This window comes from Poromitra crassiceps (genome assembly GCF_964638095.1).
Source record: "Poromitra crassiceps genome assembly, chromosome: 13".
Lineage (NCBI taxonomy): Eukaryota > Metazoa > Chordata > Actinopteri > Beryciformes > Melamphaidae > Poromitra > Poromitra crassiceps.
The window spans coordinates 6,757,950-6,774,994 of NC_139644.1; the positions used below are offsets into that span (position 1 = coordinate 6,757,950).

The window sequence follows — 17,045 nt, forward strand, 5'->3', positions numbered from 1 at the left end:
GAAGGTGGTGGTATTGATGCTACTTTAAGAAAGAATCAGGCTAAATACCACGTCAGCTGCCGGTTGTTGTTTAACAACACCAAATTGGATCGGGCAAGGAAACACAGATCTGCTGGTCCCAGCTGTGAGCCTGAGGATGTTCATGCAAAGCAGCGGCGAAATAGCTGTGATGTTCAAGCCTGCATTTTCTGTGAGAAAATAGCACCTGCATCTGATCTCAGGCAGGTTATGACAATGAAGCTGAACCAGAGGTTGCACAAGTGTGCACAGACACTTAACGATGGTAAGCTTCTTGCCAAATTGAGTGGTGGAGATGCCATTGCAGATATGAGCCATCTTTACCAACAGCGCCTGGAGCAACTAGGCGTTGACTCACCAACTGTCAACTCCACGAGATTCATTGTCATAACCTGCCTGAGATCAGATGCATAAACACACAGGTCAGTGCCATGTTTGGCTTTAAAACCAAACTGGTTATCTGTGGAGTGGATACACTCATTGATTTTATCCAAGATAATTAATTCAAGGACTTTAGATAGGATGCTAGCAAGAGCTATAGGCCTGTAGTTATCTAGGCTACTTATTTTCCCACTTTTGTCCTTGACAACAGGTACTAATAAGACAGAAAGCATTGAGTCAGGCAACAGGCCATGGACCATAAACCCAGTAAAGCATAAAGAGAGAAGAGGAGCTGTTCTCAGACTGGCATATTTGAGGTGTTCGGCTGAAATGTGATCAAGACCACTGGCTTTGTTATCGGATATCTTGATCATAGCTTGATGCACTTCATGAGACATAATCACAGACACATCATCAGACACAGTATCTGCCTTGTACAGCTCACTTTTAAGACAGTTAAATAAGTAACTATAGTGCTGTCTCCATATCTCTGCAATGTTGTGTGATCCAGATGTTCCATCTACAGTACAAGGTAAAGGTGCTTTACATTTGTTAAGGACTCTTACTTCTTTCCAAAAATTAACAGCATTATTACATAACAATTTCTTGGCCATGGAGTCAGCCCTCATGGCTTGTTCGTTTTTTGTAATATAGCGAATAGCATACTTGTACCTTGCATTAGTGAGCAGCTTATGCTCCAGCACATGCCCTTGTCTGGGTCTGCCTGCAGAATCCCATGATTCATAAGCTTCTCTGGCTTCAGCTTGATACCCGATTACATACTCACTCCAACCAGGTCTGACCTTATATTTCTTATTTTCCTTGTAAAAAGGTTTACTGCCTTCATGTAGAGCATCCACTATGCTATTATACATGGAACACAGAGCTCTTCCATGCTCCTCATCCTTACAGTTAACATCTCTGCACATAGCTGCATCTTTACATACATTAATATTGCTTAACAAATCATCAGTACGAGCATAATACGTTAAAAGATCATCCTTTGTGAGGGATGTCCAGTCTATTTTCTTTTTATTTTGACTACTGTCTCTCACTACCGCAGGTAGGAGATCTATGTCTAGTGCCATTGCAAATGGTATGTGATCAGTTATTGATGTGCCATACAAAATGTCCATACTCCCCAGTGAGGCATGAGCATCAGCTGTACTGATACAGTGGTCCAGCCATGACGTGGTATGCCACGCTTCACTGATATATGTGTAACTATTAGCAGGCAGATACACTTTACTTGACAAAATAAGTTTGTTATCTTCACAGAACTGTAACATGTGATTAGAAAACAATGATTTGCTGTCCAGGAGATCAGCATTCATGTCCCCAATTACATATATATTGGAGCAGGAGTTATCTTGAATAAAGGAATTGATGAATGCAAGCCTATGCAAATACTCATCCTCATTCTCACGACACTCATAGGGTGTATATACATTAAGGATAACAAACTCCTTGTCATCATGGACAAAGTGTATTGCAATAGACCAATCCACGCCAAGCCTTATCACATCTATGAATGAGTCAAGCTGCTTGTTCCAGAGAATTGCAACACCCCCACGTATTCTCCCTCTAACAATCCCCAGGCTGAGATCAGTTGTAGATTCTCCCGCACCGTGGAAATTATCATTGAGACAGTTTAATTTTTCCAAGTCCTGTTTGGCGGAGAAGGTCTCTTGCAAACATAATATTTCACAATTGGCTAAAAGATTGTCTACAACAATGCAGCGAGCTTTATCCCCTGCGCACTGGCCCATACGCAGGCCACGACAGTTGTATGAGACAATACGCATAGTCCTTATCTTGACTGGTGAGTGCCCGTAGCACCAGCAGACAGCCTACTCCCCATCGCGGCGGCGGGTGCTGTGTTTGCCCCGACAGCTCCTGTCCTGCGTGGCTCATAGAACCGCTATTGAAATAGCCTAGATTTAAAATCTCACACATCCCTACCCTATTGAAGAAACAAATATTTTTAAATGTGTATGTTATAGCCTATATGAGCGAAACAACTAATTAACAGATATCTGTACAGATATCCCCACCGGAGACCTTATATCCCCACGAGGACCCGGACCCTGCGGCGGCTTGTCTTCAGCCCGGGACCACCGCAGATCGGCCGGCTCCGCTCCCCGCGGACGATTAACACCAGGTAGGAAGATATCATTAGGCCGGTATTTAAGGCCGAAACGCCCATTCTCGCCCATTCTGGGACTGCACCACGCCCAGTTCGCCTAAAGCGCATTTGGGGGCCTAAAGCCATGTTGATATCTTCCCGAGGCAGGTGCAAGGCACGTTTTTTTGCGTGTAAGGCCAGTTTTTGCGCCCATAGTGTGAAATGATGTCTTCAGAGGATGGTTTCAGGGGGAATGAACAGCTGCGATGCCGGCTGCTGCTGTGATCCTCCAGAGTGGGGGGTGACGTAGAACCCTTGCTATATATACTAGGGAGGACTGACGTCATGCCTGACGTCATGAACTGAGGACAACTGATGTCATGCCTGACGTTACGCTAGGGCTTGACTGACGTCACGGGCTGATCAGGTAATACAGATATGACGACCTCTCAGCTTGAAATTTGGTATGGCAACCTCACATATATAAATATAAATATATATATATATATATATATATATATATATATATATATATATATATATAGGGAGACACACCGGCAGACATTTCTCAGTAATAAAATGTACTGCTGAATCTCGGTGGATGATCATTACTTTGATCCAGATTATCCAGAGTGTACATATCTTACCTTGTTTTAAATAACTGTGGAGATGTATCTGGTACATATCTTACCTTGTTTTAAATAACTGTGGAGATGTATCTGGTACATATCTTACCTTGTTTTAAATAACTGTGGAGATGTATCTGGCAAATCCACCCTTGGGATGCAAATTCTTTAGTATTTTGTCAAGTCTCGGAGTTGTGAGGTTTAACATGGGCTCCCTCTGATCGGGGCCTAAAAGTCAACAACAACATTAATTTTATGTAATCATTCTGTCGGTTTTTGGGTTCTGAGCCAGTCTTTGAAAAAACAACAACAACAACAACATAACATTTATTAACTTGGCTTGGGGACAAAAACATCTCACTGTATATCTGAAGTATCTCTGAGCTTGTACTTTAGCAATACGTTCATGCAAACCTGTAGCCTTTACCTGCATATTTGGTGGGCGCGGATGTTAATTTAAAGCCCTGCCTGGCACACGTTTGAACCATAACCCTCGCCAAATACGCTTGCATCAGACACAATTTGGACAATAAATGCACTGCACACAAAGCATTAACTCAATAAATGCACTGCACATAAAGCATTAACGTTGCCCAACTGCAGCGGAGTTTCAAACGTGCTTGGTGGAGTGTCACTGAACACTTCTATGCCAAATTATAATGTTAATTTAGCAACTAAAGTAAATGCCATTCAGTTGAAAATGCAATAGAGGACAAGTCCCAAACCGAAACAACCGGACAAACAATACAAGTCACAGTTTGTTTAAAAATACTACACAGGCTAAAGCAAACATCATCAGACAGAATCATCCAAAAAGCATTTACCATATGATTTGCTCACAAAGTGGAGGATTCAAATGGATAAAGTTTGATTCACATACCTGTGTTCCCAACACGTTCTCACTCCGAGCACGTAGCATATTGACGCTTTGTCCCGTCCCTTGTGCGTCACTTGTTACTAACATGGTACCCTTGAGCGACCCATGAAACGACTTGGGCTTTCCGACTAAACTCAATGCAAACCCATTGAAGTCATCTTTGACGCTTATGGCAACTGCTCCCCCATTAGCCTAACTGCTCCCCCATTAGTCAACTGCTCCCCCATTAGGGTCTGGGGGGAGGTTAGGTTTAGGCGTGGGGGGTGGGAGAGGTTAGGTTTAGGGTTAGGGTCTGGGGGAGGTTAGGTTTAGGCATGGGGGGTGGGAGAGGTTAGGGTTAGGGTCTGGGGGAGGTTAGGTTTAGAAATGGGGGGTGGGAGAGGTTAGGTTTAGGGTTAGGGTCTGGGAGAGGTTAGCTCCTCCAGACCCTAATGGGGGAGCAGTTGACTAATGGGGGAGCAGTTAGGCTAATGGGGGAGCAGTTGCCATAAGCGTCAAAGATGACTTCCATGGGTTTACATTGAGTTTAGTCGGAAAGCCCAAGTCGTTTCATGGGTCGCTCAAGGGTACCATGTTAGTAACAAGCGACGCACAAGGGACGGGACAAAGCGTCAATATGCTACGCGCTCGGAGTGAGAACGGGTTGGTGTTCCACATGTCTTTTCTCCTGTCTCCTGCATTGCATTGCATTTGACAGAATAATACTATTTTAATGGGAGACAGTATGTTACCATCATAATGTGACTGTTTTTTTACAGCATGCTGTTATTCTAATGTATAATACTGTTTTAACAGTATGGTACCATCAGAATTTTTTTTTTTTTGTCAATAAAGAAGAAATAAAATTGTACCCAGTATGGAACCCTGCGGGACCCCATACTTCGACAGTGTTTGGGAGGAGGTAAATCCGTCTACAGACACATCAAACTTTCTGTTGAAAAGGTATGAGGAGAACTACAGGAGGGCCGTCCCTGAGATACCCACCCAAGTCCTCAACCCTTCCAACCGGATGCCATGATCAACCGTATCGAATGTGGGACTAAGATCAAGCAGGACCAGCACTGAGCATTCACCAGCATCAGCCTTCATCAATATAACATTAGTCACTCTTATCAGAGCAGTCTCAGTAGCTACTGTGTGGTTGCCGAAAGCCAGATTGAAATTTTTCAAAAATATCATGACACATTTCTCTAGAACTTTAGAAAGAAAGGGAAGCTTCAAGATTGGTCTCTAGTTGTTAAGGACAGAGGGATCAGAACCCATTTTTTTAGAAGAGGCTGGACACTAGCAGTCTTAAAAAGTTTGGGAACAACGCCAGACGATATAAGAGCTGTTCAAGATAGAAAGGAGTATGGGGGCTACACTATCTAGTATCTCTAATAAGAATTTGTGGGGTAATATGTCCGTCCAGTGGACTTGAAGATGGTGTCATGTGTGATACAGTTTTAGTTAATTATTGAATAGTAATTTCCTTAAAGGTCCCAATTCGTGCAGCTGTAACCTCTTAAAAACGTGTGTCTCTGGTCCATAAAACATGATTCTGGATTAATCTGTCGAAAATATAGCAAACCCGTTTGTTGTGACGGAGTTCTCACTTCCTCATCTGGTCGCTTCCCAAGAACGGCCTGTTTCTATAATATATTCAGAGCTAACAGTTCCCATTGGCCGCTGAGGGAGAGCCCGCCCCAGGCTCCCAGCGGCCAATCAGATTAGCGTCTGTGGACCAGCACGCTAGGTTGCGAGTTATCGTTAACTAAACGGTACTACGCTAAAGAGGACATCTCAAAATGCCTAGACTTACCGAATGCACCTCTGCAGTTGCTGGATCACGTACAGTTGGCGTCGCTCCAGCTAGAAGTGTTAATTTTGTGGCTATAGACTAAATGGTGCAGGTAGCTTGTGTGAGAGGGACCTGCGCAGTATGCAGGAGGAAGCTAGTGACGTCGTAATTCTCTCCAGATTCCTCTCTGGGCAAACGACGCGTTTGGGGGTGTGGCTTGGAGGAGACTGCAGGGGGACGCTGGATAGGGACAAATCCAACTGTGGCAGTTCTGAACGTGTGACCACTCATTACAGGGAGGGCTGACAGCAGTATATATGCATTTACAAGTAAAAACAGCTTTTGCACGGAATGGGACCTTTAAAAACATGTAAGGTAGACAGTTGAGGGCAAAATAATCCAGAAGGAACAGAGGGGGGGGGGGGGGGGGTTATTCAAATGGATGTCCTCAACTTTATCTATGAGAAAATGTAAAAACCTTTCGCAGTCTGCATTACAAGCAATTGGGACACTGGGACACTCATGATTCACTAGGCAATTGTCTTAAATAAGAACCTAGCATTATAAGGTTTGGAGGTAATGAGCTGAGTGGTGTGGTCTAATGCTGCAATGAACAAGCTAAGGAGACTGCAGATGGTACAAAATAAAGCAGCTAGCATTGCACTTCGTTGTGATCATAAAACAAATGTGTCAGCCATGCACAGCTCCCTGGCTTGGTCATTTGTAAAAAAAATAGACTACTCTACTCACTTCTTATGTTTATGTGGAATATTCTTGACACTAAAGACCCCTTATCTCTGTATGAAAATGTATCTCTAAGTCATAACAGGCACACATACTCAACTAGACATGCTACTGCAGGAGGTTTTACACTTCCAGTAGTTAGAACAAATGCGATGAAAAGAACTGTCATGTTTAGAGGTATGCAGGAATGGAACACCCTTCCCACACATATTACACAAAACAAAAGCAAAAAACATTTTAAATTCTTGGTAAAACAGCACTTACTACTGTGATAATGCTATGTATGTGTGTATGTGTATGTGTGTGTGTGTGTGTGTGTGTGTGTGTGTGTGTGTGTGTGTGTGTGTGTGTGTGTGTGTGTGTGTGTGTGTGTGTGTGTGTGTGTATATGTACAGTATGTGTGTGTATGTATGTGTGTGTGTGTGTGTGTGTATATATATATATATATATATATATATATATATATATATATATATATATATATATATATATATATATATATATATATATATAGCATATTGAAGCATGTACATAACTAATATATGGTGATGGTAATAGTTATATATATAATTATATATATAAGATATGGTAATGGTATATATATATAGGTATACATAATATGTGGTGTAGTTTTATGTATATTCTACACATCTGTAATGGTATGTAGGTAATTCTGATGTATGCAATATCTTGAAAGGTACAGTATGTATGTATGTAATATCCAAAATTGTACCGTTTGTACAGAATGTATTTTTTTTGTACAGAATGTAAATTTTAGTATGTGATATCGTGAAACTATGCAAGTTGTTTGACCCCAGGAAGAATAGCTGCAGCTCTGCTGTAGCTAATGGGGATCTTAAATAAAGACAAAGACAAAGCTCAGAAAAATATTTTGCTCTTGCCTCTCTGACTTCGTGAATACAAATTTCACGTGATCATAATGAGCCAACAGTTTAGATTTCTTCCACTGTCTCTCAGTCTTTCTACACACTTTTTTCATGCTGCGGATTCTATCAGTAATCCAAGGAGACATTGAAGAAGACTTGGCTTTGGATATGCATTTGAAAGGGGCAACCTTATCTAAAACAACTGTACACATCTCATTAAAACAATTAACTAAATCATTGGTCTTAGAATGCAAACGTAGGGATTCAATTTAATTCACAAATAGAGAGGAAAATCTTGAAGCGCTAGTGTCATTAAAAATACGGGAGCTAATTTTACGCTTAAGAGTATTCTTATTCACATGGAACACAGAGTTAAAAACAAGACATAGATGGTCATAAATAAAAATGTCCCTTAAAACCAGGGAAGATAAATCTAGGCCTAGGGTAAAAACTATAGGTCCAATGTATGGCCACCTTTATCAGTAGGGCCAGACACATGTTCAAAGAAGTTAAAAGACTCCATAATGTTTAAAAACTCCATGGCAAAGCTGTCCGAAATGTTGTCAATATGCACGTTAAGGTCCCCAGCAATCAGAACTTTGTCATGACGGACAACAATCGAAGATAAAAACTCTGATAGTTCAGACAAAAACAAGGTGTTGGATTTTGGAGGACGATAAATAATAATAGAAATAACAGGATCCATGCAATGAATCTTTAGGACAAGGACCTCAAAGCTAACACCTAACCCATGACCGCTAGCCCTGGGGGAGCTGGTAAAATCATAATCAGGGGGGCATCATTCTAAAAATAAGCTGTGTTCACCAGGTCTCAGTGAGGAACATAAAGTCAAGATTTTCAGATAAAATAAAGTCATTTAAAATAAATGTCTTATTTGAAAGGGAGCGTGCATTGAGAAGAGATACCTTATCACTCCCATCACTACTTGAAATAGTGGGTCCGTCAGAGGCGAGAGGGGGCGGCTGTGGCCAGCATACGGTGAACTGTGCATTCATTAAAGCTTCATGTTAACTTGATGTATTGAAATCAAACCCATCCTGTTTTCAATACCACCTCCTACCTTTCCTGACAAATTCCATAAATGATCGTGTTTGCACCCCTCCCTCCCCAGAACCTGAAGGTGGCCAAGAACGACCCCACAGCTCCCCCCTACGACTCCCTCCTGGTGTTCGACTACGAAGGCCGCCGTTCGGATGCCGGCAGCCTCTCATCCCTGAACTTGTCCAGTATCGGAGTTTTATGAGAAACATTTCACTGTCTAAAATCCCGAATGTCCTGTACCATCAATTTTTATATAGCAGGAATAGCCATAATATGAATACTAGGCATGCATCAAGAGGTTGTTTTTTTCACTCCCTGTCTCAAAAACTAATGCAAGGCAATGTAATGTAATGTACAGAGGAAAGAATATATGGAATGGTCTACCATCAGACATTACACATTTAACAAGTAAAACGGTTTTTAAAAAGAGTCTAAGGAAATGGGCCTACCTAATGGCACAGAACACCAGCTCCTTTACAAGTCTTGACGCATACAATTGGACTATATGGTCACTAAGATAACTTTTTTGGTGGTGATTTGATTTTATGGGGTAGCCTTCTATAATCATTACTGAGCTGTAATGTTTTACTGACTTTTAGACTATGTGGGTTGTTGTAATTGTTGTAGTCATTTGATGTTATTGTTGTTTCTGTTTTGTTTAATTTTTGTTTTATCTGTTTTTTTTCTGCTCTTGTCTTGGATTTTAAATATGCTATTTTGTATTATGTATGTACTATGTATTATGATGTAATGTTTACTTGTGTGGACCCCAGGAAGAGTAGTTGCTGTACCTTAATGGTAGTGGCTAATGGGGATCCAAATAAATAAATAAAATGTATGGAGGAGGCGAGGACGACATGCTGTGAGTCTGACCGACTGGCCAGATGAGCATTAGATTGATGGTCTCATATCACTGGCGGCTCCTGAACTCGAATACAAGGGAGGACTCTCGGCACCGACCTTTAGGGGCGACATCTATTGGGACAGCCCCTGGCCATGGGAAGGTATTCATTGGATGAAAACTACAAACATCTACAAATACATCAACCGATTGGTCCTATAGATCAGCCATGAGCCAATGGCTATATAGGACAGTGACCCCCCACCCCCCTTACTTTTATTAATAGCCTAAAATGAATTTCATAATAAAAAAAATTGTGTGTACATAAGCCTACATAAAAAACTACCTACTGGAAACACTTCCATGTTATTGTTGTTACCCTATAAGGCAGAGGTGCTCAAATTATTTCCTATGAAATGCCAAAATGAATCTGGATGGATGGCCATGGGCCAAAAATAAATGTTCATGTTATGTGCAATTACATTAAATTATTTTATTTCATAGACCATTTAAACCACACTGCAAACAGAAATTGTAAAAAGCATACACAATCCCAAATGTGAATATGGAGAAAAGAAAAAGCACACAAATTCAAGTAAGTTCAATAAATGACATGGTGAAACACTCATGCAGGCTTCTAGCGGAGGAATACGGTAGTTGTGCGGTTAGGAGAAAAAGCAGTGCCGAATGAAACTGCTGTTTTGCGGAAAAGTAAAGCGCTGAAAATTGTCAAAATAGAGCGTGCATGTACACAGATATCGATTTGTTTAGGTGGGCATTGTTTTAGGTGGCTAAATTACATTTTAGTTGTTGACCCCACGTACTTACAGAGAAAAAGCTGGTTTGGCTGCTGCTCTGAGTACCGGGTCTCGTTACACAATGCGCCCAGCCTCCAGAACACTGTACCTAATTAAGTTAGTGTATCGAACTAGCTGATAGGACCCCACTTCAAACAAACCGAACTATCCCTTTAAAGCCCTGGTATCTCCTTGGGTGAAACTCCCTAGGTGGCGTTGTCAGTTATTTAGACCTGGTCACACATGTAAACGTACTGACTCTGTCACTGACACACTCCTTTTCACACACAGCTTATTTTTTTTATTTTTTTATTTACCAGGTCTACTTGAAGTGTATTTTCGCATCTGGTTAGATGCGGAGGGCGGGGTGTCATGTGGGAAGCTGGGTGCTCAGGAATGGCGTCCAGTCTATCCTGAAGTACAGCACACAGCTCACTGAGCTCCTGGCTGCAAAAAGATGGATGCCGGACAATCCATTCATCGACTCCGTCTACATTGCCATGCTCTTCATCCAGGCCCGCGGGAAGTAGGGGTGCTGCAGGTGCTGCAGCACCCCCTAGATTTTTTCCAAATTTTTTTTTTTTTTTTTTTTTTTTACAAATGTAATTAAAAATATTTTGCAGTGCACTATGTTCCTTTCTTGTTTAAGAATGTTTCAGGAAATGAAAATGTAGCCTATTTAAATAGAATTATCAACAATAACAATCAAGGAAGTTACATGCGTGTAGGCTAGAGAAGAAGAAGCGCGCATGCACGCACATGTTGTGTTGAACCAACCAACAACCAATACGAATTGTTTAATCTGGCAATAAAGAAATGTGAACTTGACATGCTATTTTAATAGCCTACTCAAAAATGCACCTCCCACTATACAGCAAAGAGAGGAGTCAATGTTTCTTGATATATGCCATTCAGATTAGAATAATTAGTCTAGTCATTAAGTTGGCTGATAATATTTCTATCATGTTAAGTCTGTGTCATGTTAACTGGTGTATTCAGAGCAAATAGGGAGATATAGAGCATTATCATCATGCTATATATCTCCCTCTTTGCTCTGAATGAGTGAGAAAAGGAGAAAATACTGAATAATTACATCACAACAGTATCCTAATGTTGATTTAAAATGAGATATTCCTCTAAATATGGCAAAAAAATGTAAAAAAAAAACGCCCAAATTTTTTTCGGCGGGGCCTGCTTAAAATGACTTCCAGCGGCCCTGTCTTCATCAGACATCATCAGACGCCCCTCATATCCCTTTCCATCTCAGTCAGCACCTTGGTCCTCAACATGAAGAGCTGTAAACACAAACACACACAGTCAGTAACTGCTAAACAACTAACACATAACTAGTTAGTTTCCCTCATGCGTTGCAGTAACAAAAAATATTTTCAAGTTAAAGCAACAGCTCACCCTAAAATCCACATTACATATTTTTCTTCTTACCTGTAGTGCTATTTATCCATCTATATCGTTTTGTATTAGTTGCCTGAGTTTTGGAGATATCGGCCCTGGTGATGTCTGCCTTCTCTCCAATACAATGGAACTGGACGGCACTCGCCTTGTGGTGTGTGTGTGTGTGTATGTATGTTTGTGTGTGTGTGTATGTGTGTGTGGTGTGTGTGTGTGTGTGTGGGGGGTGTGTGTGTGTGTGGTGTGTGTGTGTGTGTGTGTCTCAGTGTGTGTGTGTGTGTGTGCCAAAAGATGAAGTAATAGCATTGTGTTAATGACTATAGATCAGGCCTGTGTTGACCTTTCACTAATTCAAAGGTCAATATTGATCTGTGGTGACCTGTGATCTGTGGTGATACCGTTGATTCTTTATTTAAAGTTGATTGCCTGGTGACTTATTGATTATGCAGAAGGTGTTGACCCACCATTGATCGTGTTTGGAAAAGTTATTTAAAAAATGTATGGCATTAGAGATTACTGGATGCTTATAATCCAATGTTTAGTAACATCATCTGATCAGGTTCAGATTGGGATTAAGTGGATTCAATTGATTAAATTGATTAAGTGGATTAAGGGTAAGTGGACTGGGGGGAATTGCGTGATCTTCCGAACACGATATCCTGCCGGTGAAACGCCTCGCTGTCAGGTGAAAACAGAACAGCTCTCCTCAGATCCACAGAGCAGATGGAGCTACCACCGAGACAGCAGGGGGAGGGGCCAAGTACAATTGGGGAGAAAACAGGGAGGAGACGGAATCCTTGAAAATATGTCACCCCCAACCCTCCTGGACACACACACACACACACACACTTGGAGTGAGGATGAATTATTCAAACTCATTCAAAGTTATTGAACATTTATTGGAAAATAAAAATATAATGTTACACATTCTTATTCTAAGATATGGTAGTCTATTAAAAAATAAATTCACAAAGTCAAATAATGTGGGGCCTTTAATAATGGTTATATGGAGAAAAAACATATCTCCTTATTCAAGCATCTTTTAATATTAAATCTATATCAAAACCCATAACAACACACAAAATGACTAACTTATGATAATAAAGTTGTGTGTGAGAATCACATGCACAACTGTAGAAACAAGTCAAAACATTGTGAACATAGAGAGACCTCTAGTGGCTGGGTTCAGTTACTGCATCCCACTGAAAACATCCACACCCGCCTGACAGTCACATAGAGGTAAACTCACAGGGTGTTGTTATTACTGATGTTGTATCTGGACCAGTGGTCAATCATGTCTATAGGAATTGTAAATAAATATAACATGTTTTTTTGTGAGAAGTCTGGTTTTCCCGCTGGAGGTTGATTGTCCGTACGACCTCAAACCGTCTTGTGAAACGTTAGGGGCCAGACTCTTCAGAGGTCCTATACAGTGAGATGTTAGGAGCCAGACTCTGCAGAGGTCCTATGCAGTGAGATGTTATAGGAGCCAGACTCTTCAGAGGTTCTATGCAGTGAGATGTTAGGAGCCAGACTCTTCAGAGGTCCTATACAGTGAGATGTTAGGAGCCAGACTCTGCAGAGGTCCTATGCAGTGAGATGTTAGGAGCCAGACTCTTCAGAGGTTCTATGCAGTGAGATGTTAGGAGCCAGACTCTGCAGAGGTCCTATGCAGTGAGATGTTATAGGAGCCAGACTCTTCAGAGGTTCTATGCAGTGAGATGTTAGGAGCCAGACTCTTCAGAGGTCCTATACAGTGAGATGTTAGGAGCCAAACTCTGCAGAGGTCCTATGCAGTGAGATGTTAGGAGCCAGACTCGTCAGAGGTTCTATGCAGTGAGATGTTAGGAGCCAGACTCTTCAGAGGTCCTATGCAGTGAGATGTTATAGGAGCCAGACTCTGCAGAGGTCCTATGCAGTGAGATGTTAGGAGCCAGACTCTGCAGAGGTCCTATGCAGTGAGATGTTAGGAGCCAGACTCTTCAGAGGTCCTATGCAGTGAGATGTTATAGGAGCCAGACTCTTCAGAGGTTCTATGCAGTGAGATGTTAGGAGCCAGACTCTTCAGAGGTCCTATGCAGTGAGATGTTATAGGAGCCAGACTCTTCAGAGGTCCTATGCAGTGAGATGTTATAGGAGCCAGACTCTTCAGAGGTCCTATACAGTGAGATGTTAGGAGCCAGACTCTTCAGAGGTTCTATGCAGTGAGATGTTATAGGAGCCAGACTCTTCAGAGGTCCTATACAGTGAGATGTTAGGAGCCAGACTCTGCAGAGGTCCTATGCAGTGAGATGTTATAGGAGCCAGACTCTGCAGAGGTCCTATGCAGTGAGATGTTATAGGAGCCAGACTCTGCAGAGGTTCTATACAGTGAGATGTTAGGGGCCAGACTCTTCAGAGGTCCTATGCAGTGAGATGTTATAGGAGCCAGACTCTTCAGAGGTCCTATGCAGTGAGATGTTAGGAGCCAGACTCTTCAGAGGTCCTATGCAGTGAGATGTTAGGAGCCAGACTCTTCAGAGGTCCTATGCAGTGAGATGTTATAGGAGCCAGACTCTGCAGAGGTCCTATGCAGTGAGATGTTATAGGAGCCAGACTCTGCAGAGGTTCTATACAGTGAGATGTTAGGGGCCAGACTCTTCAGAGGTCCTATGCAGTGAGATGTTATAGGAGCCAGACTCTTCAGAGGTCCTATGCAGTGAGATGTTAGGAGCCAGACTCTGCAGAGGTTCTATGCAGTGACAATAGAAGAAGGGGAAGAAATGAACAGATGAACATATTCTTGTTAGTCAAGCCCTTCATTCAGTCATCTTGTCTCTCTCAATCACAAATGCAGAAATCCAATCCTCATGGACACACACACACACACACACACACACACACACACACACACACCTCTTGCTGTGTCTGCGTGTGGCAGCCTTCCTGATCTCTCTCAGTATGGTATCATTGTTGTTCTTCATGTTAGCTGCAGCCGTCTGCAGCAGAACCTGGATCTTCTCCTCGCTGAAGGGGAGCTGGATGGTGGCGAACTCCTCCATCTTCTGCCTCACCTCCTCTGCATCTGAAGAGAGGGAAGGAAACAATGACTTACAAAAGTCACATATATTGTCAATGTCGTATACCCCAATGAGATTGGGTGAACCCTCTGTCTATCAGAGGCTCGCTCTCATTGGTGTCACAACTCAAGCCCGCCTGTAGCTGCCTCATAGGATTCTGATTGGTGGATCCACTGGTGGTTCAGATTCAAACCAATAGATGGCAGTGTGGCAAGATGGATTTTCGTGTGATCGTGATCTCATGATCTCGCACAAATCCACCAGGTTAGACATTTCGCGTGTGTGTGTGTGTGTGTGTGTGTGTGTTTGTGTGTGTATCTGTGTGTCTGTGTGTGAGACAGACCTTTGGTGTTGTTTCTGTTGAAGAGAGGCATGTAAACGATGGTGGGCTGGTTGTGCGCCCCCTGCAGCACATAGCAGTCCTGCGGCCAGTCTTTCTCCTCCAGGATCTTGTCGTCTACCTTTGGGAAAGGCTTGTTCACCTTGGCTGCATAGTCTCTGGCCAGAGTCAGGGTCTGTGGAGGGGGGGGGTGTGACTAAGTTTCAGAAACACACTGCTTCTGCTGCTGTGCAAATTAAACACCCATAAATCTTTTTATGTTGTTTTTAGTTGCCACCCGGTAAAGTTTCCATTCTTGAGTCGATTACACCTATTCTCATGCAGAACAGACCAACCTTATTTTTACTTTACTGTCTCTGCACACTATGAGACACAACAATAACCCCCTCCCCTCCTGCGTGCACGCACGCACGCACACACACACACACACACACGGCGGCTTTAGCTCAGGAGGTAGAGCGGGTCGGCCAATGACGCAAGGGTTGGCGGTTTCGATCCCCGCTCCCTCCCAGCTGCTGTCGTTGTGTCCTTGGGCAAGACACTTAACCCTCCTTGCTCCCGATGGTGTGTAGGCACCCTGCGTGGCAGCCTGCCGCCCTCGGTGTATGAATGGGTGAATGTAGACTATCTACTGATTGTAAAGCGCTTTGGATAAAAGCGCTATATAAATGCAGGCCATTTGCCATTTACCATTACACACACACACACACACCTCTAAGGTGTCAACGCCGTAGTCCAGAGCAATGATGAGGTCCAGGTCTCTCTTGGGGCCCAGCAGGGGGGGGAAGGGCAGGTTGAGCCACACCCCCGCGTCGATCAGCTGCAGCTGCTCTTTAGAGCGGAGACACCACGGCACCGCACCACCTACCCAATACATGTAAGCAGGCATCACAATCAATTAACTATCTACCCAGCATCACAACACAAAGCAGGCATCACAATCAATTAACTATCTACCCGGCATCACAACACAAAGCAGGCATCACAATCAATTAACTATCTACCCAGCATCACAACACAAAGCAGGCATCACAATCAATTAACTATCTACCCAGCAACACAACACAAAGCAGGCATCACAATCAATGAACTATCTACCCAGCAGCACAACACAAAGCAGACCTCACAATCAATTAACTATCTACCCAGCAACACAACACAAAGCAGGCATCACAATCAATTAACTATCTACCCAGCAGCACAACACAAAGCAGGCATCACAATCAATTAACTATCTACCCAGCAACACAACACAAAGCAGGCATCACAATCAATTAACTATCTACCCAGCAGAACAACACAAAGCAGGCATCACAATCAATTAACTATCTACCCAGCAGCACAACACAAAGCAGGCATCACAATCAATTAACTATCTACCCAGCAGCACAACACAAAGCAGACCTCACAATCAATTAACTATCTACCCAGCAACACAACACAAAGCAGGCATCACAATCAATTAACTATCTACCCAGCAGCACAACACAAAGCAGGCATCACAATCAATTAACTATCTACCCAGCAGCACAACACAAAGCAGGCATCACAATCAATTAACTATCTACCCAGCAACACAACACAAAGCAGGCATCACAATCAATTAACTATCTACCCAGCAGCACAACACAAAGCAGGCATCACAATCAATTAACTATCTACCCAGCAACACAACACAAAGCAGGCATCACAATCAATTAAACATCTACCCAGCAGCACAACACAAAGCAGGCATCACAATCAATGAACTATCTACCCAGCAGAACAACACAAAGCAGGCATCACAATCAATTAAACATCTACCCAGCAACACAACACAAAGCAGACATCGCAATCACTACAATTGATCCTTCACAATAAAGTTGATCAATGTAATCGATGTTGAGGAGTTCATCCCGGGGATATTTGGCACTGTCAGCTCACCTGGGTATTGGTAGAGGAAATTTTCAGTTGTTCCCCACTCCCATCTCCCAATCAGAGGGAAGACCTTTTTTACCAACCAAGAGACTGAGAGAGCAAAAACAATACAGATCATGGCTCAGAATGAAATCAAAGAAGGTTAGATAAATTAATATTGTGTGGAAAAAAATATACCTAT

General features: G+C 42.6%; 2 protein-coding genes across 2 annotated transcripts in view; one reads left to right on the forward strand and one right to left on the reverse strand.

Annotated features, from left to right (window-relative positions):
- Positions 1-9,495, forward strand: part of LOC310787900 (cadherin-1-like) — a gene marked incomplete at its 5' end in the record, with an annotated part of 61,472 nt that extends 51,977 nt beyond the window's left edge. Inside the window, one exon of the mRNA XM_083649354.1 lies at positions 8,571-9,495. Coding sequence (XP_083505480.1) covers positions 8,571-8,702 — 132 coding nt within the window. The 3' untranslated portion in view covers positions 8,703-9,495. The remainder of the gene's footprint in view (positions 1-8,570) is intronic.
- A 4,101-nt stretch (positions 9,496-13,596) lies between these two features.
- Positions 13,597-17,045, reverse strand: part of LOC310787901 (cytosolic phospholipase A2 gamma-like) — a gene marked incomplete at both ends in the record, with an annotated part of 14,927 nt that continues 11,478 nt past the window's right edge. The window contains 4 exons of the mRNA XM_083649355.1: positions 13,597-13,705; positions 14,444-14,612; positions 14,951-15,122; positions 15,660-15,811. Of these exons, the coding sequence (XP_083505481.1) occupies positions 13,597-13,705; positions 14,444-14,612; positions 14,951-15,122; positions 15,660-15,811 (602 nt within the window). The remainder of the gene's footprint in view (positions 13,706-14,443; positions 14,613-14,950; positions 15,123-15,659; positions 15,812-17,045) is intronic.